Raw genomic sequence first — 26105 nt, forward strand, 5'->3', positions numbered from 1 at the left:
ATAATATATATGGGTATGTTATAATAATAATAATAATATACATGTATATACGTTTATATATATATATTATATATGTATGTATATATACATATACATTATATATTATAAAATACATATGTATATATATATATTATATATTATAATATATGTATATATATGTATATACATGTATATAATATATGTGTATATAGGTGTATCTATATATTATAATATATACATGGGTATAATACATATACATATATATATATGTATATTATAATAGATAATATATATGGGTATGTTATAATAATAATACACATGTATATACGTGTATATATGTATATTATAATATATATATATATACATATAGTATAAATATATCATGTATATGTGTATATACATGTGTAAATGTATATTATAATACATACATGGGTATAATATATATACACATATATGTATATATACTTATATATATATATTACATATATACATGTATGCTATTATTATAATATTAATATGTATGTGTATATGGGTATATTATAATAATAATATACGTGTATATATCTATATGTATTTATATATTATATATGTATATATGTGTTTTTATATATATATATGTATGTATGTATATACGTGTATACATTAATATATAATATAATATCTATTACATATATACATGTATACATGCATGCTATTATAATATTAATGTGTATGTGTATGTGTATATGAGTATATTATAATAATAATATATGTGTATATATCTATATGTATTTATATATATATTATATATGTATATATGTGTTTATATATATACATGTATATGTGTATATACATGTATATATGTACATTATAATATATGTGTATGTAATAATAATAATAATAATAATAATATATGTTATTAGTATTACAATATAATATATGTATCTTATACATTAATTGGTGAACATAGGACTAGCTAATCCTCTCTTTCTACATGAGCTTAGTAGTCCCCTCCTAATGAGGTGTTTTTGGTGGGCCCGGTATTAGCAATCTCATATAAGACTAGAATTAAATGAAACAAACATGGTACCAAATTTAGTCCAAGCCAGTCCAAGCCAAGACTGTGTACCAAACGACCCTTTAAGGTATTCTGTCTTTATATATAGATTTTAATTTAGACTGGGGTAGATGTTTGGGTGCATTTGAATTTGGGCATCGAAATAAACAAAGCTACCCATTTAGTCAGGGGAGGCCCTAGGCACAAGCAAGCAAGACAGCCGCCTTGGAAGGGCAGAAGGCCTTAAAAATTATATATACATACCTATATTATTTTATAATAAAAAACTATATTATATAAATATTATGTTAACCCAAATGACATAATCATTCAATTCAAAATAAAAAAGAGGAAACTCAATAAAGATCCAATTATTTTTTAAATTTATAGCTTAAAACAATTAACTTAGTTGAATCAATTAGGAAATTGAAAAATACATTATAGAAAAACTTGATTATGTAAAGTTAATTGATACATTTAAATTGAAAAATATAGGATTAGTGATATTTATTAAGTGATGTTTTAATGGATTTTATAAAGTTATTGTGTAAATTACATATAGATTGTTTCTTTTATGTTATAATTGTGAATTTGACTTCATACAATATTTTTTTTAACTTACCAAAAAAAAAAATCACATAAATATACATACAGAATAGAAGACCAACTGGATTTGCATTTAAGCCAAATCCACCGTATATAAGCTTTTGCATTGCGACTTTCACAACCTCTTCTAAATCAAACAGCACTGGGGTTTGATCTATGAGCCTCTTTGATGGGTCGTAAGAAAAGGCGTGGGTTACATTCTAATATTGAATGCCAGCCTAGACTGCTCCCAACATAATGGTTGCTATTGCACCAGTGACTTAGCTGCCATACAATTTCCAGCATTGATATATATAAAAAACCACTTGATATATAGTTATTTGACAAATCCTTCAGTCCTGTTGATGCGTAAAACCCAACGTGAGCCTCTCTTTGACAACACAATCTGATGAGTCTGACAGAGACGACATTAATGGCGTAAATTACAGTTGTGGCGTTTCTCATATCGACCACATGCAATAAGTCTCTGTCAGACCACATGGAATAAGTCTCTGTCAAATCACATGCAATAAGTCTCTGACAGAGACTTAATTAATTTTTCGTCTCTCATATCGACCACAAGCAACAAGTCTGACAGAGACGACATTAATTAACCTATCTACACAAGCTGATGAATGTGACCCTCATCAATGGGCAAAACTATGGGTCATTTGGCACGACATACTATCATGAACTGGACTAAATCTTGGGACTGTTTCGGATTAGCTCGGATTGGCTTAAGCTGGATTAAGTGCTGACCTACATTTGGTGCTGGGCCGAACTAAGAAGCTGGATTGTAAAAATAGTGAAGACCTATATTTGGTGCTGTATCAAACTAAAAAATAATTCTTATAATATTTAAATTTAATTGAGGTTTTTTACCTAAAAGATAAATAAATGCTACAAAGAAACCCAATTTAAAGATTTATAACAATATCTGGCAACAACAAAAAAAGAGATTTAAAACAAATAAAATTCTTTTTTATTTATTTAAAGAATAAAATTATGATATTTGTTTTTTGACTTCTTAAGATTAATCTTAGTTGGTCGAAACATTGTTAAATGAGCTACGCTCACTCTATATAATTCTAGGTTTTTCAGGGACCAAGTAAAACAATAATTAAAATATATATATGAATAATTTTTGTATATTTAACTTTTGACTTCAAACTGAAAAATATAATTTGACAAGGTAAAAATTGCTTGTGATAAAGAAAGCATCACATCATGAATTAATAAACTTGCTTCAATATCAAAAAAATATCAAACATTTGTAAATTATTATAGTTTGATTTTTCAAATGCAATATCAAAATAATTATTGTAATATTTAAATTTAATTAAGAATTTTTATCTATAAAAAATAAATGCTGCAAAAAAAAACCTCATTCAAAGATCTAAAACAATAATTAAAAGAAAACAAATAAAATTATGATATTTTTTAAAGAGAGGCGTCGGACTCTTATGTTCTATTTAGTAAGCGTGCTATTTAGCGAAACACTTTTCAAGCTCAATGTATTAGACGAGCGAGTGAGACATTTTTTTCACTATTGGACTATACAGTCTCATTTAAGTTAGTCTCATCCCTTACCAAACAAGGGTTTCAAGTGCTATTTAACTCAGTCTAGTCCAGTGAGGCGTACCAAACATGGCCTCAAGGGACTATACTGGGCTTTAGTTCGGTGCTGAGTTTCACTTTAGGCTTTTTATTTTTATTTTTTATTTATAGAAATTCTAATATTGCATTCATTGGCAGATCTATGCCAAGGGCAGGATGGGCTACTGCCCAGCCCAAATTTTTCCAAATAAACAAATAGCTACATATGTTAGCCTACAAAAACATACACTGCCCACCTGAGTCCCAAGGCACAACTTCTCCTATTCTCCTTTTGGTTGGGCATAGCTTTTCCTAATAAAATAGTATAAAACCCTCATTAAATAATATAGTTACTCACTATTCTAGTTGTCACTTTTACCCTTCATCATGTATTATTTTCCTTTCTTTTCCATCAACATGTGATTGTGTCATTATTTCTTTTTTACCCCTTAAGCATATGTTCTTTTACTCATTCTTAGTACAAAGTAGAAAATTATCTATATAGAAACTTTAAAACAAAATACTATTGCTTGTGAACACAAAATACAATAGTCTTTTTATAGTTTCCTCTTGTATATGGTTATTCTTTGTGCATTACTACGACTTCTAATTCAAAAAAAAAATTTATCTTCTCTTGAGATTTTATTTTTTCAATATGAATGATTTGTTGTTCATATTATTTTTGAGTTTTTTTTATTTAAACATCACACTTTTATTTGTTCACCCAAATACTTAAATCATTTAGCTCTTAAGTTTTATTATTGTGTAAAAAGACAAAAAAGATAATCCAACTTAATACTTAACCCTAGTACATCTATACACACACCCTACCACTCTTCATATTAAGTTTTAGAAAAATACAAACTCCTACTACACTCTCATCTTTTCTTCACAAGCCCTAAATACGGTATGAAAATAGTGGTTTGTGGGTTGTCAATTGAGGTATGCAATGTGAGATTATTTCTTGGTTTGGGACTCCTCCCAAAATTATTGAGGATGTTGTGATTAAGGACTTGTTGTAATTATGAAATTTAGGTGAACTTAGAGTGGAGAGGGGCAAGATAACGGGGTGCGGGTGCGGGGTGTGAGATTGATGAGTTTTTAAAGTAGTGCGAGGGGTTTAAATAGAAAAACTCAAATTATTTATGTATTGCACAACTTCTATTTTCATATTAAGTTTTAGAAAAACACAAACTTCTCTACGCCCTATTGCCAAATTACTCCTCTTTCAATCCAAGAAACCTACTACATTCTCATCTTCTCTTCACAAAACCTCATATTTCAATGCAGCTACACATTTGACAATAGTGTTTTTATCTCTTTAAGCAATGTGAGGTTGATGTGAACTTAGAGTGGTGAGGTGCAAGATAGCGAGGTGTGGATTGTGAGGTTGATGAGTTTCTTTTTTCTTTTTCTGCTGAGTGTATATTTAGGGGTAGTTTGGGAAGATAGTGAGGTTTTCTTAGAAATTGTAAAAATCTGAATTAGAAATTGAGGTGAACTTAGAATATGGGGTGAACAAATAGAAAAACTCCTTATTTTTTGAAAGAACAAACAAAAACAAGAAAAAAAAATCAAAAGAGAATAAAAAACACAAAACACAAAAGAGAAAAAAAACAAAAAACAAAAGGAAATATGATATGTTAACGATAGGCGTGCATTTGTCTTGATTAATTTACCATTTGTCCAACAACAATCTTTGGTTATGATTCTCTCATTCAGTTTTGGATCCCCTCTATGTGTATTTTTTATGTTTATTAATCAAATTAGCTTGTACTATTAAATTTAATAGGTAAGTTTTGCCCATCCAACATTCAAATCCTGGAACCGCTTGCATTCATAATTCAACTAAAAAATCCACTAGTCACAAAGGGTCAATACAAACTAATCAAAGGGCCAATACATTAAGAAGCGGTCTAACATCAAAATTAAGATAATCTAGTGCGCATCCACTAACGATCATGCAGGATTGAAGAAACTCTGGCATATGTATCCTAACTAAGATTGCAAACTCAAAATAATCAAAAAGAGATAAAACTTGAAAAAACCAAGTCATAACAATACAAATAAAATTCTTACAAAGGAGATATGAAAAGATATCACAAATAAAAGATGAAAAGTTCTCACAAATAAGACATGAAAAGCTCTCACAAAAGGAGAGGTGAAAATTACACAGAGAACTCAAAGAGCCTTTGTGACTTATTCTGAACATAAAGAAACCGCAAAAATGATGGTGGTGGAGATTGGACGTCGAATGCAGGTGGAGATCCAACGCCGAGACGCATCCGCCTATGATGGTTAGAGGAAAATGATAATAAATTTAAAAAAATAGGGAAAACTTTTTGTCTCTGAAAATTAGGGAAGAAGAGAGGGAGGAAGAGGAGAGGGGAGGAAGAACAATGGCTTCCTTCCTCCTCAAAGTGAAAATGGCTCTATGAGAGTTTTTTGAGAGAAAGGGGCTAAGGTTTGGTATTAGCAGATTGTTGATTTCATTTTAGGCTTATATGTATAAAGAAATGCAATACAATTAAATATTAGCCTGCCTCATAGCCACACAAAACACTTTTTTTTTTCTCAGCTAACAGAAAAGGACAAGATCAGACAAACATAACTTACAAAAAGATTTTAAAAAAAATAAAAAGTAAAATATTAGAACATTTAAATAACACAAATTACACTTTTTTTCATGTTCCATTATTGTTTGTCATTTGTCAAACTCAAATACAACATTAATATATTAGAACATTATTAAATCAATGGTACCAAGCTCTGAATCTTCTCCAATTTGCATACAATCTAAGGTATTATCTCACCTTTATTTCTCAAGTTTCTGATATTTATTGATGATTGGTTGTTTGTTTGCTAGTTAATTGACTCTAATTTTTAGTTCTATTGATTTGTGTGTATGTGTTTTTTTTTTTTTTTGTTTGGTTGTACTTATTTGTGTTAGTGTTTGGAAAAAGAATTTCTAAATTTAACTAGACTATAGGCCTCGTTCGCATTTAGTTATGCTGTTTTCGTGCTTTAGCCCTCCTAAAAAAATATTCTATACAATTTAAACCATTATATATTATATTATAGAAGAAGCCAAGAAAAAAAAAATAGCGAGGCCCTAAATAAATTCATGTTTCCCTCATTGCTGATCATAATATTAACTAAATAGTATTTGAAATTATTTGTTTATTACTTTGATGTATAAATCTGTATAATTAGCATAATTTAAAGACTTTAAGGTGCTTGAATCCATAGGGCAATACCCTTAAAAAATGTCATTAAAATGTTGGACAATTTAGTCTTTCAAAATCTTCTCAATTGAAAGGTCAATTGTTTCATTACCAGATTCTGCACCAAGTCACCTACCAAAGTACGAAGGCACATAGAAATCAATGTAAAATTTATTATTTAGCCATGCCGCCCTAAGGTTCGTTTTTTATACAAAGAAAGACAATGATTCTGACCCTCCACCTAGGGGTGGCAATTTCGGACACGACCCGATACACGACTCGAAACCCGCACGAGAAATTAGCGGGTTCAACCCGCACGATAAAAAAACAGGTCAATTTCGGGTCAACCCGTTCTGACCCGTTTAATAAACGGGTGGGTTTCGGGTCAACCCGCGTACAACCCGCTAACCCACTAAAAAATAAAGACAAATGGAGATTTCAAAACACACACAAGGGGTTTCGAACTCCTACCATCTTCATTTCTCTCAAACACCTTATCCACCATGCTACAAACAATTTTGTGATTTTATAGTATACATTTTGATATTTATAATGTTTCTTTTTCTTTTGTGTTTTCCTTTCTTTTCGGTCTCTCTTCTCCTCTTCTTTTTTTTTTTCCCTTTTTTTTCGTTCTTTCTTCTTTCTCCCTTTTTTTCTTCTTCTCTCTTTTCCTTTCCTCTTCTCTCCTTTTTTTTTTTTCTTTCTTTTCTTTCTCTTTAGTTTTCTCTCATCTTTCTTTTCTCTTTCTTTCTTTCCTTCAATCTTCTCTCCTCTCTCTCTCTCTCTCTCTCTCTCTCTCTCTCTATTTTTCTTTCTTTCTTTTCCTTCTCTCTTCTCTCATCTCTCTATCTTTTTTTTTTCTTTCTTTTCCTTATATTTTCTCTACTCTCTCTGTTTTTTTTAATTTAAATTTTTTCGGTTGTGGGTTTTGTAACATGCATGTTATTATTTATGAACCCGTTACACGACTCGAAACCCGCACGATAAAAGACGACCCGAACCCGACACGACACGTTTATTAAATGGGTTGGGTTCGGGTTGAGCATTCTTGACACGTTTATTATTCCGACACGACACGAACCCGACACGACACGACCCATTGCCAGCCACCCCACCCTTTTTGCCTATAAAATATCCCACTACCACTCACGTACTAGCACTACAAAAAAACAGCACTAAAAGGCCACTGCTGGTACGAAATATTTCATCAAGACTGAGAAAATGGCTGAGCCAAAAGGCCGACGGGTTGGCGGCACGGAGACCAGCTGGTGTCGCGCAGTGCCTGGCGGCACCGGCATCACGGTGCTAGCCCTTCATGCCTCGAAACCCCCGGATGTGCTCAATCTCCAAACTGCCCTCCTGAAAGTCCAAAACTCCCACCCCATCCTCAACTCAAGGCTCCATACAAACCCCAAAACAAACACACTCTCCTTTGTCCCATCCCCCACTCCCTATGTCCAAATCAAATCGTTCAGCCTCTCATCAACTTTGGAAATCCTTGAAACCCTCTACAGCTCAATTAGCAACTCCTCAGTCTCTCCTTTTCACCTGATCCTTGAGCATGAGCTGAACCAAAACCCTTGGCAGCTGAAGAACACTACATGCACAACTGACCAAGACATGTTCTTCGCAAGCATCTATGCTCTGCCAAGCGCCATGTGGGTCGTGGCGCTGAGGCTTCATGTCTCAGCGTGTGACCGTACCACGTCGGTGTCTTTGCTGAGAGAGGTGGTGGGGTTGATGGGTGGTGGAGACGAAGGGAGAGAGGTGAATATGGAAATTGGGAACAAAGGGGAGGTCAATTTGGGAATTGAGGATCTTATTCCTTGTGGGAAGGGTAAGAAGGCTATGTGGGCACGTGGGATGGACATGCTTAGTTACTCTGTTAATTCCCTGAGGCTGACTAATTTGAAATTCACCGACACCAAATCGGCTAGGGTTTCTCAGGTGGTGAGGCTGCAGATGAATGAAGATGACACTGAGAGGGTTCTCAATGTAAGTTTTATTACATTAACCATTTAATTTGTACATATATATACCATTGATTAATTTAATTTAATTTGTGGTATTAGCTTAATTAATTTAATTATTGTAGGGATGCAAGACAAGAGGGATTAAATTATGTGCAGCATTGGTGGCTGCTGGTTTGATGGCTGTGGATAAGTATCGTCCGGAAAATCAGAAGAAGTACGGTGTAGTGACACTCACTGATTGTCGATCCAATCTCCATCCAGCTCTTTCACATAAACATTTTGGTAATTCACAAACCCGTTCAAATACCATTTTTGCATTCATGACTTTCGGGAGTAAAAATATCTTGTACGCGCTAGGGAAATTACATTATTGTATTACTTGTGTGTATACATCTGTTATAGTGTGTTTGGATGAGAGAAATAAACTTGGAATTTTGGCAAAAGTCAAAATTTCTAAATTGACATAAACTAATTTCCGTGTTTTGATACAAAAACACAGAAATTTAGAAATTTCGTGTGAGAAAAAATATGAAATTTGTAGGTCATAAATCTCAACTTTAAATTATATCTAAAAGTTGTCATTTCTAAAATTCCAGAGAGACTGAGTTTTTAAAAAAGATAACTTTACAAATAAAGGTTAAATTCCATATTTTAAATCTGTCACCCAAACAAGAAACTTTACAAATTCTAGAACATTAATTTCCGTTATTTTAAATTCCGTCATTTTTTAATTCCTTTGTACTTTTAAATTTTCTCATCCAAACACATCATAATAGATGTAGGGTAGTTATATCATATTTTTGTTAGATATATGATGCACAATGTATTATTGTATCACTTGTGTACGTTCTCTAATAAATGTATGTCATATGTTATATTTCTATTAGATATATGGTGCACAATGTGGTACAATAACAAATCTTCCTAACATTTTCCGTCTAGAAATATTTTAGGACTATTTGGCAACATAATTATCTTATATGATATGATTACATAAGTTGTGATCAGATTCGCTATGTCTTAGAATTAGAGAACGTTTTTCTAATTCTATAAATTTTCACAAATTGAACATGATATAACTTCAAGTAATTAAGGTAGGTTAGTAAAACATATATTTGTCGTGTTAAAATCAAATTACTTGTGTGACACCCAAGCGAGCGACTTGTTTATTATTCATGTTCATAGGAAACATAATTCTCAAATTTGTATTTATAAAAGTTAGTCACATTATTATGTGTTATCTGTTGTCTCTACAAGTACGACGATGCGTCGTAGGTGTGGGGGCACATATTTACAAACATTAATTGACACAACCATTTTGCTAACAGTCACTATCCTAAAGTGTACCAGATGGCATCTTTTTTCGACACATGTCCTGCTGACCCAGCCAGTCTAGAATAGTACGGTTTATTATATCATATGCGGCCCCCCTTAGCTCCCAAAACCATTGAATCATCGTAGGTCACCATATTCTTCTCTTACACTCATTAAGTCATTGCACATGGCTGATGGTGGATACTGAATATTGGAATATTACATGATGTGTCAGGGGCGTGGTTCTCATCCACAATTACACGATGTGTCACATAATTTGAATAATTACAGATACGACCTTCTAACATGTGTTATATTTTAATTAGACAGTACTTACAATCTAATTTATAATAGCGAGGAATACATGAGTGAATTGGTTACATCATGGGCGTGGTTCTCACCCACAATTACTAACTATGCTAGACTAGTGGCTGACTAGTGATTTAGCAAGGAATACATGTGAAATGACTGAAATACCCTTCAACATTCAGGATTTTACCACTCTGCCATCCTCAACACCCATACTACTAAAGGAGGAGAAAGTCTGTGGAAGCTGGCCAACAAAACCTACAAGGCCTTTGTAAGCTCTAAGAGGAACAACAAGCACTTCTCAGACATGGCTGACCTCAACTTCCTGATGTGCAAGGCCATCGACAACCCTACCTTGACCTCATCATCTTCCTTAAGAACATCGTTCATGTCAGTGTTTGAGGACCCAGTGATTGATGATTCAAACGACAAGCAGAGAGAGCTGGGCCTGGGGTTGGAGGAATACATGGGGTGTGCTTCAGTGCATGGCATTGGCCCATCCATTGCAATCTTCGACACCATCAGAGATGGACGGTTGGATTGTGTTTGCGTGTACCCAGCACCATTGCACTCGAGAGAGCAAATGCAAGGCTTGGTTGATGACATGAAGGCAATGCTTGTGGGTTGTGATGGCAATGTAGAATGGAAGATCTAAAAAGTTGTTACGAAATTTGAGTAATAATGTGTACGGATCCTGTATCACTTTTATGCTTACATATTTATAATTTGCGTTATTGTGTCACGCATGATCAATTAATTAACTTATGCCAAAAGAAAAACAAGTTTTTACTTCCAACATTTTCTTGTTCAACAAGTTTTTACTTTCAAAATTGTCTTGTTCAATGGCCAGTTATATAATATTTTGGTTAGTTTATTTGACTCTTTCTACAATCATTCGCAATTTTCAAAAATCATTTTGCAGGTAAAAAGAGAATTTTTGTGTTTTTGTTGGTGAAAGGGATAAAGAAGAGAAAGAATGTACTGGAGAGAAAGAGAGAGAGAAGGGGACTTTGTGAAAGTTGAATATGGATGTATATGGCTGTGTGATTAATGGGGCCTTGAAGATTTATTTAATGCACATCGGTAGACGCAGTTAATAAGGCAACTGATCACCTACCAAAACAGAGGGCAGGGCAGATGAGAACTTAATGCGAAATTCAACCATTTGTCTTAAAATCTTACCATCTTGCGTCTTCAAAATTTATGCACAGAATGGCCATGTGACCCTCCATCAATTTGTATATAAATCTCACCACAACTTACCATTATATTGCAACTATAGCTATTAGCTACCAAAAGCAAAACAAACAAAAAAACCTGGCTATACTTCTACTATTTCGGTAAGGCTTTGAAAATGGCTGATCAGCCAAGAGGTCGAGCAGTTGGTGCCATGGAGGACAGCTGGTGCCACGCCGTGCCGGGCGGCACTGGCATAACGGTGCTGGGTTTTGATATCTCCCGCGCTCCGGATATGCTCAAATACCAAACTGCACTTCACAGGCTGCAAAATGCCCATCCAATCCTAAACTCCAGGCTCCATACCAACACCAAAACGAACACATTCTCCTTTGTCACATCCCCCACCCCTTTTGTCCAAATCAAAACATTCGACCTCTCATCAACTTTGGAAATCCTTGAAACCCTATCAAACCCAAGTAATAATTCAGTCTCTCCCTTCCACCTGATCCTTGAACATGAGCTAAACAAAAACACTTGGACTAAAACTACTACTACTACTTCTTCATCAAGTGGTAGCACAAATGATCAAGACATGTTCTTTGGAACAATCTACACCCTCCCCAATGCCAAGTGGGTGGCCGTGATGAGGCTACACGTATCAGCTTGTGACCACACCACAGCTGAGACTATGCTGAGAGAGTTGCTGGGGTACTTGATTGGTGGTACTGATGATGGAGAGGGGAGAGGGATAGAGAAGGAAATTGGGAGTAAAGGGGAGGTCAATTCGGGAATTGAGGACCTTGTTCCTTCTAGGATTGCTAAGAAGCCTTTTTGGGCTCGCGGGGTGGACATGCTTAGTTACTCTCTCAATTCCCTGAGGCTCACAAATTTGAAATTCAAAGACACCAAGTCAGCTAGATCTTCTCAGGTGGTAAGGTTTCAGATGAATCAAGAGGAAACTCAAAGGATTCTCGATGTAAGTTTAATATATGCATACACTTTTAATATATATATATATATACAATAATTCGCTGATAACAAGTATCAATCTACAGTACCTGATACATTGTTGATATTTTTAAAGAAAAAAAAAAAGACAAAATATGACGATGTATGAGAAGATAACCAAACTTTTTTCATTTGGATATATGGCACTTATTGAGCAATCTTGCTTGTCATCAATGAAATCAAAATTTGTAGGGTTGCAAGGCTAAAGGGATTAAATTATGTGGAGCATTGGTAGCTGCTGGATTGATGGCTGCAGATAAGTGCTCTAAACTTCATCAAAAGAAGAAATATGGGGTACTAACACTCATTGATTGCCGCCCCAATTTTGATCCAGCTCTTTCAATTCACCATTTTGGTAAATTCCATCCCCCTTGGTGATTCTAATCCCATACAGTATAAATTTTTCTATATAATAAATCAAAACCATATATATTTGTGCATGTCAAAATGACTGAAATACCCTTTGACATATTCAGGAAATTATCACTCCGTCATCCCCCACATCCACACCATCAAAGGAGGTGAAAACCTGTGGGAGCTTGCCAAGAAAACCGACACGGCCTTTGCAAGCTCTAAGGACAACGACAAACACTTCACAGACTTGGCTGCCCTGAGCTTCGTGATGTGCAAGGCCATCGAAAACCCGGCGTTGACCCCATCTTCTTCCTTGCGATCATCATTCATGACAGTGTTTGAAGACACAATCATTGATGATTACAATGACATGCAACGAGAGCTGGGAGTAGATGACTACATCGGCTGCGCTTCGGTGCACGGCATCGGCCCTTCCATTGCGATTTTCGACACGATAAGGAATGGAAGGCTGGATTGTGTTTGTGTGTATCCATCGCCATTGCACACGAGAGAGCAAATGCAGGAGCTGGTTGATAACATGAAGAAAATTCTTGTGGATTTGGTATAGATCAGTGTGTGACCAAGTTGATCAACAAAAATTTGGTATGATTTGGATCGGTGTCAATCGTACACCTTTGTGGGTGGGATTCAAGTTCATTTTTCAGTTATGAGTTTAATTTTATTAAACTTTGTAGTGTGTTTCTTTAAGTGTTTAGGGATCACATTTATGATAACTTGAGTTTTTCGGGTTTTCTACTCTCCCCATGATGAGATTGTGAGCTTAATCACGGAAGATCCGGCTGGAGTTTGGTTCGTGCTGAATTATTTTGGGCTTTGAGAGGTCCATCCATATAACCGAAAGGAAAAGGTACAAATGTTAGATATAAATAAATCAAATTAAAAACTATAAATATATTCCAAATTCAAATAAAATGATAAACTTGATTCCAAATTAATCAATGTATGCCATATTTTTGTAAAGTCTAAAAACCAACAGTTTTACCCTTTGAACGAAATTCGAAAAGCAAAAAAAAGAAAAAGAAAAAGAAAAAGAAAAAGAAAAAGAAATTGAGGTATAAGTAATAGCTAGCACACACGTGATGAGAGAAATAGAGAGTCCGGCTCTTCGTCAATATTATGATTCGGCTACTTAATACAAAGTCACTCCGTATTAAATTTAGCGATTTTTGTAGAAATGCCACCGGAACTTATACCTCAATTTCAATTTGTCACCTTGAAGAAAAATGTGACTTTAATTTTTCACAATCCATGATTTCTCATCTGACTTTAACACCATCCAATTTTTCATCTATTTTAAGGGTATTTTAAAAAATGGAAAAAGCATTATAAAAAAAATGTATATCTTTTAAACAATTAAAATTGAAAAAAATAAATAAATCTCAACTTCTCCCATCCCTGTGCACCAACGGCGGCTCCAACCAACCCCGTCCACCTTGAAATCCATTCATCCTTCCCTCTTCACAGCCCCTTCCTCCATTCCCCACTTCCCTCTTCACCTTCCTCCTTCTCTCTCTACAAAGGAACACCAACCCTCCACGCACAAATTCCCTCATCCTACCTTTTTCTTCTTATTTTTTTCTTTTTGGTATTTTTCTATTTGAATATTGAAAATTTATGGAAGGACAACTACCAAACCAACAATTCGCTAGCCTACATAACAAATGATGACCAAGCAAACTTTAGAAGGGTGAGGGGGGTCCTATGCAATGTATTTTGAGGGCGGGTGGGGCAGAGAAGGAGAGGTACGTCTTTTTTTCCTTGAAAATGGAGAGACAAAAATATCCTTAAAAATAGATGAAAAATTGGATGATGTTAAAGTTATATGACAAATCATAAATTTTGAAGAAAAAAAAAAGAAAAAAAGAAAAGAAAAAGGAGGTTACATTTCTCTTAAATTTTCCTTTACAGTGACAAATTAAAAATGAGGTAGAAGGACATTTCCACAAAAATATGCCTAGGGGCTATCATGTAACATAAAGAGACGAAAATGTACAGAAATTAAATTTTGATAGAAAGCATGACGCATTAGATAAACAATAAAACACGTGTGGCCAAAAATAATATACAAACCTTAATCAGTCTTCTTCCAGTTCCTATTATCTAACATTTTCAAAGCAGACTTCATCTTTCTCTCAACTCCAACATGTCGGACTGGGGTCATCAAAACCTCAACCCAGAAGCAATGCCGGAGCCCAAGACCCGACCCGTGGGCGGAACCGAGTACAGCTGGTGCAAAGCCGTCCCCTCTGGCACCGGCATAACAGTCCTAGCCCTCCTCCTTTCCAAACCCCCAAACTTCTCAATTCTCCAAACTGCCCTCCACAACCTCGAATATTCCCATCCTGTCCTCCGCTCCAAACACCTCTTCGATCCCACCACAAACACCTTTTCCTTCCTCACACCCCCAACTCCCCACCTCCAAATCCAACCGTTCGATCTCCCATCGACGGCTCTAATTCTCCAAAACCAAAGCCAGCCCAACATCCCCGCGTTCCATCTAATCCTCGAGCACGAGCTCAATATTAACACGTGGCGCAATCCCAACCCTTCGTCGGACGCTGACACGGACGTGCTATTTGCGAGCGTGTACACTATAAGCGAGTCCCGGTGGGCCCTGGCGCTCCGCGTGCACACGTCAGCGTGCGACCGCGCTGCGGCCGTGGCGCTGCTGAGGGCGCTGTTGGGGGAGATGAAGTCGACGGGGCGAGGAGGGGCAGAGAGGGAATTAAAGGGAAATGGGGAGGTCAGTTTGGGAATTGAGGATTTGATCCCAAACGGGAAGGCGAACAAGCCGTTTTGGGCGCGTGGCGTGGACATGCTTGGGTACTCTTTGAATTCGCTGAGGCTGTCGAATCTGGATTTCAAAGACCCGAGCTCGGCGAGGCGTTCTCAGGTGGTGAAATTACAGTTAAACCCACATGACAGCCAGAGGCTTCTTGCTGTAAGTTAATTTCCAGTGTCTTGGATTATTATTATTTTTCTTTCTTAAGATAGTCAATATTTGACTGTACGCAGGCATGCATGTGATTCTAGTACCACTATAATTACCATAATAAAGTAATGAAATCAAAATAATCCGAAATGGGCTCCATATTGTGGCATCCAGAATGGGGTTGATGTGGGCGCGCTCTGTAGGCTTTGCGTTTCGAATAAGACCAATTTGAGTCTGGTAGTTAGGTTTGATCCACTATCCCATCATCCATTGTCTTTTCTAAAAGGTTGCAGTACTAGGGATGGGAGTCATGGGCTCGGTGATTTGTCATTTTGCGTGGACAGACATCCGTGGGCTTATCACCTTTCTTGTAACTTATTATTTTATTTTTTTACCTGCGTAGAGGGAGATTGAACTTGGAACCTCTTATAACGTTGAGATCATAAGTAGCATCACTAGACTCGGAGCTAATTGGTCACCTAACAAGTTGTGTTCAAGTCATGTTACTTGATATTTGGTGAAGTACTAATCAATCTTAACCAGACCCATTTCGTTAATCATAACATGTTCGAGTTGACACAAAACTTCTACATTGTAAACTTAACACTAGAATGCTAGCAAGACTTTGGGGAAAAAGAAAAAACCCTCTACTTGTGGTAGACATACCTCGACATGCCTCGAAATGTTTATTATTTGTGTTAGCAAGTCATGTCATTTTTTAGGTTCATGTGAAGCAATAGTCAACCCGAATCTGTATATTTCGTGTCGGTTTGAAGTTGTGTTCTCGTGCGATGTCAAGCATTGTCACTAATGGTGTTGATAGCTTAGTTCTTGGAGTCTATGCCTACAAGTGGTTGTTATGGATTCAACAAAGACTATGACGCTTCTTTCTTTTCTTCGGCTGCCAATTTGTGAGAGACATTGCAGTGCATCAATAATACAGTTTTGATTTTTGACCAGCCCAAGCTGACATTTTCAATTTTCTCTAAATGAGGACAATCATATATGAAGCTGGTTAAATTTGACCATGCCCCAGGACTTGGTCACTTTGATGGTGATTGAACTTTTCAGGGTTGCAAATCTAGAGAAATAAAATTATCTGGAGCCTTGTCAGCTGCTGGATTGATTGCTGTGCATGCCTCTAAGCACCTCCCGGATCACCAATGGGAGAAATATGCTGTTGTAACTCTCCTTGACTGCCGCTCCATTCTTGAACCACCCCTCAGTTCCAATAATCTTGGTAAGCCCCTGCAAATGATTTTTCAAATTGAAAATTTGAAGGTCAGCTCTAAGAAAAGTCAACTACCGATGGTGGAGAAAAGGTTGAGTATATTTAAAGTCAATAGTCATCAATGAGAATACAGTGGCAATGATTTGAATGCTGATGAAATAAGATTGATATTCATCCCTAAATGATTCAGGGTTTTATCATTCTGCCATCATGAATACGCATGACATAAATGGAGGAAACACACTGTGGGAGCTGGCAAAGAGATGCTACAATGCCTTTGCAAATGCCAAGAACTCAAACAAGCATTTCACAGACATGTCAGACCTCAACTTCCTCATGTGCAAGGCTATCGAAAACCCTGGTTTGACCCCGTCATCGTCAATGAGAACTGCGTTTATCTCAGTGTTCGAGGACCCGGTGATTGATGATTCTAGTGAGGTGCACCAAGAGCTTGGGGTGGAGGACTACGAGGGCTGCGCTTCAGTCCATGGCGTTGGCCCCTCTATTGCCATTTTCGACACCATACGTGATGGAGCGTTGAATTGCGCATGTGTTTATCCGTCGCCATTGCATTCGAGGGAACAAATGCAGGACTTGATGGATCGTATGAAGAGAATTCTTGTAGATGGTTGTGATGATGTTGAGAGTGAGAGCTAGATATGGTTGTATTGTATGAGCTTAATGTTGGATTTCAATCTTTCATTGAGGTGCAGCACCAAGTTAGTTCCACTCAAATAATTAGATGAATGCATGCTCATGGGCCTGGGCTACAAAACTTTGGACGAAAAGACGGCAAGCCCATCTACCTCCGTAAAAGCTCGGCCCTTAAATGCACTGTTCTCTTTCTACCCAGGAAGGAAGTTCATGGCTTTGCGTTGTTGTAGCATGAGAGAATGTGCAATAAATTCGACTACAAAATTTGTTTCCTATAGAGATGCCAAACTCAATAAATTGCTCCTTTATTCAGAATCTCTGCAAGTATCAAAGCAGCTATAATAAACACCGATGCTAAAGTTCCTTATTTGTGCCCAAAAAATGTTGACCCCTGATGCCTAAACATGCAACGACATCGGTAGTTTTAATAATTCTGATGCTAAATAAGGTTTATAGCATCAGAATTTTATACACTAATGACATTTTCTGACTTACAAAATCACAAAAACTAATAGTGTTGATTCTACTTCTAGTTATAGACATCAGTTGTCTTATGAGTGATGTTGTTTTAAATTTTGAACTTTAGTTGTTTGTACTAAAATTAAGGTTGTTATGAATAATATCATGTTGTGTTGCCCATTGAACATCAAAAAACATATACACATTTAAATATATTTAATACTACAATTTTTCTAACCCCACATATGACAACAATTTTTGCAATTTACATATAACAACATTTTTTCAATATATTTAATACTTCCTTGTGCATTATAAACACGGCCTTATTTTCTGCAGAGTCAATTATGTCTTGAATTCTAATATCCAAAAAATATATATCCCTTGAATTCTATATGTAATATTGACTATTAGCCAATGGGTCTAGCCCATTGAATAAGAGCCTTTATTTGCAAACAAGAGGTCTAGTTGTGCGTGTGTATGAGAAATTATTCTCTCAATGTAATTTAGACTATCGCTTGTGCTAAAAAAATAAAAAAATAATTTAGACTATTAAAGGTCCTTATTTTCTGCGGACAATTATGCCTTAAATTTCATATAAAATTGACTATTCAAATCAAACATCCTTATTTTCCCAAATAAAATCTACATTGATCTACATCTCCTGGAAGGGATAGCAATAACACTTCTAAGCAAGCTGCTATTTTCTGCTACCCCTTAGGCCAGCAAAGGTAGCTTCAGAGGCATGATTTTGAAGGTCCATCTGCAGAAGTTGAACTGAGAAGTTCCATGTATTGTTATTGCAACCGAAAGGGATTGGAGAACAAGATAATAATAATAATAATATATAATATATGCATTTGGAAAGTTACCCAAATATTTTATAGCCTATAGGGTATATGTTATTATTATCTCTCTTTTCTTGGGTCAGAGTTGGAGTTCATTTCTATTGAGTCTACTTGGGAATATTGGAAACCAGAGAATCAAAATGACCAAAACTAGCTCCAGCCCTTTTGAAGAGCTGAAGTATTTTTATATGTATATGAACATGTTCCAGTACATACATGGAATTGCTAATCTAACCATTTCCACTAACATATCTTAATTTGCTCAGGAAATAAACTCCTCAACAAGCTCTCCAAAATCAAACTTCCCATTGCTGCATTCCACAGCATTCACAACCTCCTCAAAAGCAGACACACTGCAGGGAACCACAAGTCCATTTCTTTGCTCAAATCCATACTCATTGTAAGCCTTCTCCAACAGCATCTTGAAGAGTGGATGAGACAGAAAGCTTGTCCTCACCAGAAACCTCTGGCGCTCTTCTCCAACATACAAGGCCAAAAACCCAGTTGGGGGTTTGGTTGAAGGAGACCCTCCTTGCTCTGCTGCTGCTGACTCTCTTAGCAAACATTCATGGTGTGATGGCTCATTAGCACCACCCATAACCTTCACTTTCTTGGCTAGTTTTTTGAAGCTTACCATCTTCTTTCCCAGCATTTTTTGTCTGGTTTTTTTAGAGAGAGAGGGAGAGAGAGAAGAGGAGAGGAGAGGGAAGGTGGGTGAGATTGAAGTTGGGAGCTGAGATTGGCTAAGGAGGAAGTGGCTTCGTGATTTTGGTTAGTGGAGATATGCAAAATGATGGTGGGGGACGGGATTTTATTTGTGATATATGGAGTGGGGGGAATGTCTCAGAAAGGATCTTGTTTGACTTTTTAAATTGTTATTCTATGATCATAATGACTTTTCTTGTCCCCATTTGTCTCTGACTTCTTAACAGTTTATAGCAATTAGTCTCAAGTTGTTAAATATATATATACTAGCATCTTGGCACATGCTCGCGTATGTGCCAATTAGTTTTCTTTTTTATTTTTATTTTATTTTTAGAATTAAGAAAAGATAACGTAGGTAGTTATCTACATATATATATATATAAAGTAAAAGGTAGAGAATGGTGAAACATTCAAAATATCAGAAAATACCCTTAGTTAATTCAAATATTAAAAATTAAAATTATTAATTAAATGAGGATAATATAGTAAATTTATATTTTTTCATATTAAAATAAATTAAAATTAAAAACAAAATCAGATAATAAGTCCTACTTTTATGAAACACTAGCCTCTCCAAACGCGCTTTCGCGTCTGCGTGAGGCTTTTTTTAAAAAAATTTAAATTTATTTTAGAATTATAAAAGATAATGGGTAGTTGTGTTCCATAAAAATAGAATCTTTTATCCGATTTTTCTTTTAATTTTTTTTCAATGTGAAAAAGAGTGAATTTACCATATTATCCTCATTTAATTAATAATTTCAATTCTTAATATTTGCATTAACCAAGGGTATTTTCTGGTGTTTTGAATGTTTTACCATTCTCTACCTTTTGCTTTATATATATAGATAACTACTCATATTATCTTTTCTTAATTCTAAAAAAGAAAATTAAAAAAAAAGAAAAAAAGAAAATCAATTGGCACTGCGTGAGCATGTGCCAAGAGACTAGTGTTCCATAAAAGTAGGATCTATTATATGATTTTATTTTTAATACAAAAAAATATGAATTTATCATATTATCCTCATTTAATTAATAATTTCAATTCTTAATGTTTGAATAAACGAAGGGCATTTTTTGGTTTTTTTGAATGTTTCACCATTTTTTGGCTTTTGCTTTATATATATAGATATATATATGACTTCTGACTTTTTTTTTATTTTATTTAAATGTAATACTTTTTCACGAATTTCATCATAAATAAGTTTGAAGTGAAATAAATTTTACCGATAACTTTTAACAATTCACATTCGAAATCTACTCTAAATGTAACATCATAAGTTGGAGCTTAAGCATTTTCTTAGCTCTAAAAGAGTGGGAACATCTAATAACCCACTTAGGCATTTCATAATACATACTAGAAATTTTGAACTCCATATTTGCTGGTACACATGTGAGTCAACCAAAGGGTTCTTCAAATGAATAAAAGATAATAAAATGAATGGTAAAGAGAAAACAAAAAGGTGTAATTATTGGGCATGTAAATGTTGAGGTCCATAAACAATGATGGAATCCCACTAACTATACTTTAAAATGCTTAACTGCTATTGAATCATTTGTCAGTTTGAATCAAATGCCAACCACATTTTATCATTACAGATTCGTAGTGCTTTGATTAACTTTATGGGGAGTGGAATCTCAATTCATTCGCTGGAAAGTGAAAAAGAAATAGTTGGTTTGTTATTATCCTTCCATACAGGAATCAACCACCATAGTTTAATGCCCTGGCTCATCAAACTTATATAAAGAATATACGTATATCCTATGCACCCACCAGACATACACACTTGCCCTCCTAGTCTCATTCCATTGGATAGTAAGTGTTTTTCTTCTTTCAATTGTCTATTTATAGACGCTTCTCAATCATTAATCGAGATATGAAACTCTCTCTAAGGTAACGAAAAAAGAATCAAATTCTTGTTATGAATGCAAAGATGGGTTATTTATCGCTAAAGTTATAACTTCTTATTACACATATTCAAAAACATATGCAGGGTTGACAAGAAATATTGCATACGAATATTGCCATGCCTGCTTCTCAACCATTAATTGATATAAGGAGTTAAAATTCTCGTAATGATTATGACTGAAACCGTAAATTCCTATACTTCCACCCAAAAAAAACGAGTGGTTGATGAGAAGTCCTTGCATTACTAATGGTGGATAGGGAACTCTATCTCTATGGAAGATCAATAAATCAGCTAAAAAGATTTTAAAAGTTGGCATTGACATTTTGACAAAATGAAGAGGGAGATACCCTAAACCATTATTGGCAATTACAATAGTCAAATATGATTGTTGGAACGTGTGAGGAGCTAAGAAGAATAAACAAAGCCTTGAACATGCAACGCGAAAAAAGAAAGAAAGCATGGCCGGCATGGCATTTGTCTCTAAGAAAATAAAAGCATAGTTGGCACGAAAAGTAAGCCATTCACTAGGAGACACGAAATTAGGCATATTTGACATGAAAAAGTAAGCCATTCACTAGGAGACACGGAATTAGGCCTTATGGTGGCGGATCATATTGGATAAAATCAATTTGACCAGGCCAAGAAGAGTCGTACGTCAAGACTTGCTGTTTACGGGCCATGAGCATGACCCATTTGTACCCTGAATCTGTACTGCATTAACTTAATATGGTTTGTTGTTGTTGTTGTTGTTGTTGTTGTTGTTGTTGGGGTCAAAGGTTTTTAATTTTGTCTTTTGGAGATGGTTGCCGCTTTGCTTCAAACCCCAAGTCTTCTTAGAGTACAAGTAGGTAGGCATATGGGAGATCTAGCTCTGTCAATGTCTCTCCCGTGACCTCAAAATGGGCTCTTGTTTTCCCTTTTCTCTCTTTTTATTTATTTTGCGTGCACATTTAAAGTAATGTTCCCAACTTGATGGGTTTACAATTCTTCATTTTATTCTCAATCGAAAAATGATTTGCCTTTGGTGATGCCCTCTGTTTAGTTTGAAATAATTTGTTAGATCATTAAAAAGTATATATGAAATAACTTAGAGCATCCGCAATAACTCCCTAAACCATTTCTTTAAATACAATTTAAGGAGGAAGTGAGAAAACTCACCTCTAACTATGCTCCCTATCCTAAAATAGAGAGACCTTTATGAGCTCTTAAATTCGAAGAGAGAAAATGAACACCTAGGGGCTTCCTATAATTTAATGAATATTTTAAACCTTTAATTAATATAGCCTATTATGTATATATATTTATAGAGATGACCATTTGTGTTGAATTAAAAATGAATCGACACCCTAAACTAGAGAGTATGGTTGAAGTTTAAATTTTATAGAGAATTTCTAAAATAGCTTTTATGTGTTTTTAGCTAAATTTTAATTAAAAAATAGAAAGGTTGATTAAAATTTATTCAAAAAATCAAAGCCAAATGTAAATTTTTTTATTTTTATTTTTAAAAAAAAGCCAAATATTCAAAAGACACATAGGCAAGTACAAAAAAACGTTTTAATAAAATTATTTCAGAACACTTATCAACATCGGGTGTTTGGTCTAGTGGTATGATTCTCGCTTCGGGTGCGAGAGGTCGCGAGTTCGATTCTCGCAACACCCCTTTCTTTATATATTTTTTATTTTTTATTCCTTGTTTGAATTCGTGGGCTTTTTTTAAAGCCCAATTAGCAGACATTAGGCTCGATGGGCCAACCTGCCCATACAAAAACTGTTTCCTCATACAGGCAACAGAGACCGGAGATTTCATTCCTAGGGTTTTGCTGAAAGTCTTCGTCTCCCAAAACCTCCCTCTCTCTCTGTCTCCAATTCTTCACCATGAGCAGGTCAGGTCAGCCTCCGGATCTCAAAAAGTAAGCTCTTCTGTCCCCTATGGTCTATTTTTCCGTTTTGATTTTGTTGTTTTCGTTGTGTTTATTGTTTTTAAAATTTTTTTTATAAATAAATTAAGATGCTAATTAATTGAAATTTATTGCATTTTTACAGGTACATGGACAAGAAGCTTCAAAGTAAGTTCTTTATGCTGTCTAAAAAAGTTCTATCGTTTTACTTCCTCCCATCATGATCTCCCCTATATTTTGCTATATTTGGTCGCTGAGAAAATTCGGCTAAGAAAACCAGTTCAACTTACTATTATGTTTACATTATCTGGGTATAAAATATTGTGGGAAAGACACTCAGCCGAAACAATTATGACTGTCTTGCTTTTTTGAGTGAAATCTATATTTTTAAAGAAACAATTGTGCAGTTTCTTTGGCAGTAGTATGTATGATATGTTCATGATTTCATCCTGTCAACTATAATCATGAATTCAATGTTTTTCCTGCTGACTTTGCAACCCCTCAATCATGTATGAAAATGAAAATGTAAGCCCAAATTGATGTGAACAACTAGGTTTCTGTTTCCTGTACAAAAAATGTGTGAATAATCTGGATTTCTAGAATTCTGTGCGAAAGAGAGTACTTTCTCAAGTTTATATTATTTTTCTTTTCTTAATATGAGAGTTGGTTTTATATTTTGAATTCTAATACACAGCCCATGTAAAGCACACAAAGATTGATTTGTATTAGTCATCTATTAGTAAGGATCTTATTTTTTCTGTCTTTCTTTCTCTTCAAAAAATTCTGTGGGCAATTGTTGTATGAGCTTCCTAGTTGCTTTCCTTGCGTAATATGATCAATGAGTTTTTTTGGGCTTATGCTCCTTTTAAGTCAACTAGGCGTTTTGGAGTTTTTCAGATAGTAAATGTTTGAGCACTTGGGATTGTAGTGCGAACTCAAGTTGTATTTTATAGGTTACACTGCGACCGCCACAATTTCTCCAGATGATCCTTTAACGTTTTTTTTACTTTTTATATTCTTACAATTTGAAATCATCTTCACTAAACTGCCCCTCTGTAGGAGTGTTTGGGTGGATGGGGGATTTTTACTTGCATGGCATGTGCTACCAAATTTTGTGAAACTGCTTGTATACTTGATACTGAGGGGCCTAAATATGAATATTTAAAGCTTGTGTAGATTCTCATCTTAGTTGAATTTAGGGGGAAGAATAGTAGAAGGTCAAACATTTATGTCTTACATTCGCAGAAACTATTTTTTTGATACTAAGACATTAGAGTCTGCATTTTTTATTTTTCCTCTTTATTTTTACCAGAAACTTTAAACAGTTGAATTAACTAATGTCTTCGATTGTAGTCAAGCTGAATGCAAATCGGATGGTTATTGGAACACTTCGTGGTTTTGACCAGTTCATGAATCTAGTGGTTGACAACACCGTAGAAGTGAATGGCAATGAAAAGAATGATATAGGCATGGTGGTGAGTCCCAGTTTCTCCACTTATTCTCATTGTTTTTATAGTTCCACTGCCATTTGGCCTGATGCTCCAATAATTAAGTTGGTTTGCTTAATTCTTACTTATGTTGCTGCAGGTGATCCGGGGAAATAGTGTGGTTACCGTTGAAGCACTTGAGCCAGTGGCAAAAAATATGCAGTGATTCTGGCCTTGGGCTGTTTTGGATTGGATGTATTCTGTGTTGGTATGTAGTTTGGACATATAGCTGCTTGTATGCAAAGGAAATTTGTGAAAGTTTGGGCCTTATGGTGGTTAGGTGATTTCTAGATTCCCCTTTCAGGAGATTTATGAGCAAATGTACTTGTATTGGATCTTTGCAATATCAGTTCATTGACTTGGTATGATATGCAATGTAATGGTCAGCCGGAATGCTAATTATAAGGTTTCCATTGCTAATGTCCATGCTTTGTTAATTTGGATGATATCTTTTTGATTTCCAGGCTGAATCAGACGAGCTCTTGTTTGTTCAGGAGTTTCTAAGGCAGCTCTTTTTTTTTTTTTTTTTTTTTTTGGGTATATTTATTTGTCTAGTTGAATGGTGGCATCATATGCTTGACTGAACTCCGGAACTGGGCAACAGGATCCATGTTAGCTTAGGGTGAAACCTTACCTTTGTTCTGCCTTCGACAGTATGTCAAAATAAGTTACCTTAGAGCTCATGAATGTATGAGAAAGTATAGTAATGTTACCTTAGGTTGAAATGCATTAGGCTTCCGGGTGGTTCCTGAAAATGAGATTGCTTGCATTTGTATTAAGTCAAGAACAAATGCTGAACACAAAATGATGCAAGACCAGAATTCGAATCTCTCTTTTTCCCCGTTCGGCCTCTCGTAGAATGAATGCTTTCTGAACTCAACGGTAACAATAGGAGAGCTACTGTTGGACAAAGATAATACAGAATTGGGTCCAGATGACCCGGGAAGCCCTCCCCTTTTATTTTTGGGGTCAATATGGGAAGCCCTCTTTGCAACTCAAAACCGAAAGGAAAGGTGTACATAGAACAAAAAGAAAAAGAAAAAGAAGAAGAAAAGAAGAAAGTTTCTCTTCTCTGTTTCTGTTGGGATCAACGTTTACATGGGAAAAGGAAAAGCTTTTTGGGGCATGGGTGAAGGAAACCATTAACGGTTGCCTTGCCCGCCATGTCTAGTTTGAATTTGAAAGAGGGTTACATACTAACATCCATGAGTGTCCTAACGGGTGTTTCCTCCTGGAAGTTTGAAGCTTCTTTTGCAGTCTGATAAAATAGAAACAGCTCAGCTACAACCAGGTCTGCTTTTTCCTCTCTTTTCTGTGTTCTAACTTTTATTCATAGATGCATATTCTTCACAAAGCCAACCACATCTAAATCCTGAGTAAGCTTGGATCGAAAGCAGCATTATAAT

The 26105-nt window shown here is 35.3% G+C and overlaps 5 protein-coding genes and 1 non-coding gene across 8 annotated transcripts; 5 read left to right on the plus strand and 1 right to left on the minus strand.

The window, feature by feature from the left end:
• The first annotated feature begins 7200 nt into the window (after positions 1 to 7200).
• Positions 7201 to 25166, plus strand: LOC117635558 (probable small nuclear ribonucleoprotein G). Of its 3 annotated transcripts, none has more exons than XM_034369861.1 (5): positions 7201 to 7219; positions 23174 to 23224; positions 23358 to 23380; positions 24566 to 24687; positions 24800 to 25166. In XM_034369861.1, the coding sequence occupies exons 2-5, from the start codon at positions 23190 to 23192 to the stop codon at positions 24863 to 24865; spliced, it is 246 nt and encodes an 81-aa protein (XP_034225752.1). In that variant the 5' UTR covers positions 7201 to 7219; positions 23174 to 23189; the 3' UTR covers positions 24866 to 25166. The 3 variants fall into 3 exon arrangements, with proteins under 3 accessions (XP_034225752.1, XP_034225751.1, XP_034225750.1); XM_034369860.1 differs by having other exon boundaries at positions 7205 to 7223; XM_034369859.1 differs by lacking the exon at positions 7201 to 7219 and having other exon boundaries at positions 23092 to 23224.
• LOC117635556 lies at positions 7561 to 10758 on the plus strand. Its single transcript, XM_034369857.1, has 3 exons — positions 7561 to 8415; positions 8516 to 8675; positions 10199 to 10758. Exons 1-3 carry the CDS (start codon positions 7642 to 7644, stop codon positions 10669 to 10671), a joined length of 1407 nt encoding a protein of 468 aa, XP_034225748.1. The 5' UTR covers positions 7561 to 7641; the 3' UTR covers positions 10672 to 10758.
• Positions 11225 to 13325, plus strand: LOC117635554. The gene is made up of 3 exons (XM_034369856.1): positions 11225 to 12171; positions 12396 to 12558; positions 12680 to 13325. The coding sequence occupies exons 1-3, from the start codon at positions 11371 to 11373 to the stop codon at positions 13123 to 13125; spliced, it is 1410 nt and encodes a 469-aa protein (XP_034225747.1). The 5' UTR covers positions 11225 to 11370; the 3' UTR covers positions 13126 to 13325.
• Positions 14618 to 17727, plus strand: LOC117635553. Its single transcript, XM_034369855.1, has 3 exons — positions 14618 to 15519; positions 16582 to 16750; positions 16932 to 17727. The coding sequence occupies exons 1-3, from the start codon at positions 14722 to 14724 to the stop codon at positions 17396 to 17398; spliced, it is 1434 nt and encodes a 477-aa protein (XP_034225746.1). The 5' UTR covers positions 14618 to 14721; the 3' UTR covers positions 17399 to 17727.
• On the minus strand, positions 18965 to 19367 carry LOC117635557 (auxin-responsive protein SAUR23). The gene has a single exon (XM_034369858.1). The coding sequence runs from the start codon at positions 19352 to 19354 to the stop codon at positions 18965 to 18967; it is 390 nt and encodes a 129-aa protein (XP_034225749.1). The 5' UTR covers positions 19355 to 19367.
• Positions 22903 to 22974, plus strand: TRNAP-CGG. The gene has a single exon. It is a non-coding gene; the product is annotated as a tRNA-Pro (tRNA).
• Positions 25167 to 26105: the final 939 nt, after the last annotated feature.

Source organism: Prunus dulcis, chromosome 7 (genome assembly GCF_902201215.1).
Source record: "Prunus dulcis chromosome 7, ALMONDv2, whole genome shotgun sequence".
Taxonomy (NCBI): domain Eukaryota; kingdom Viridiplantae; phylum Streptophyta; class Magnoliopsida; order Rosales; family Rosaceae; genus Prunus; species Prunus dulcis.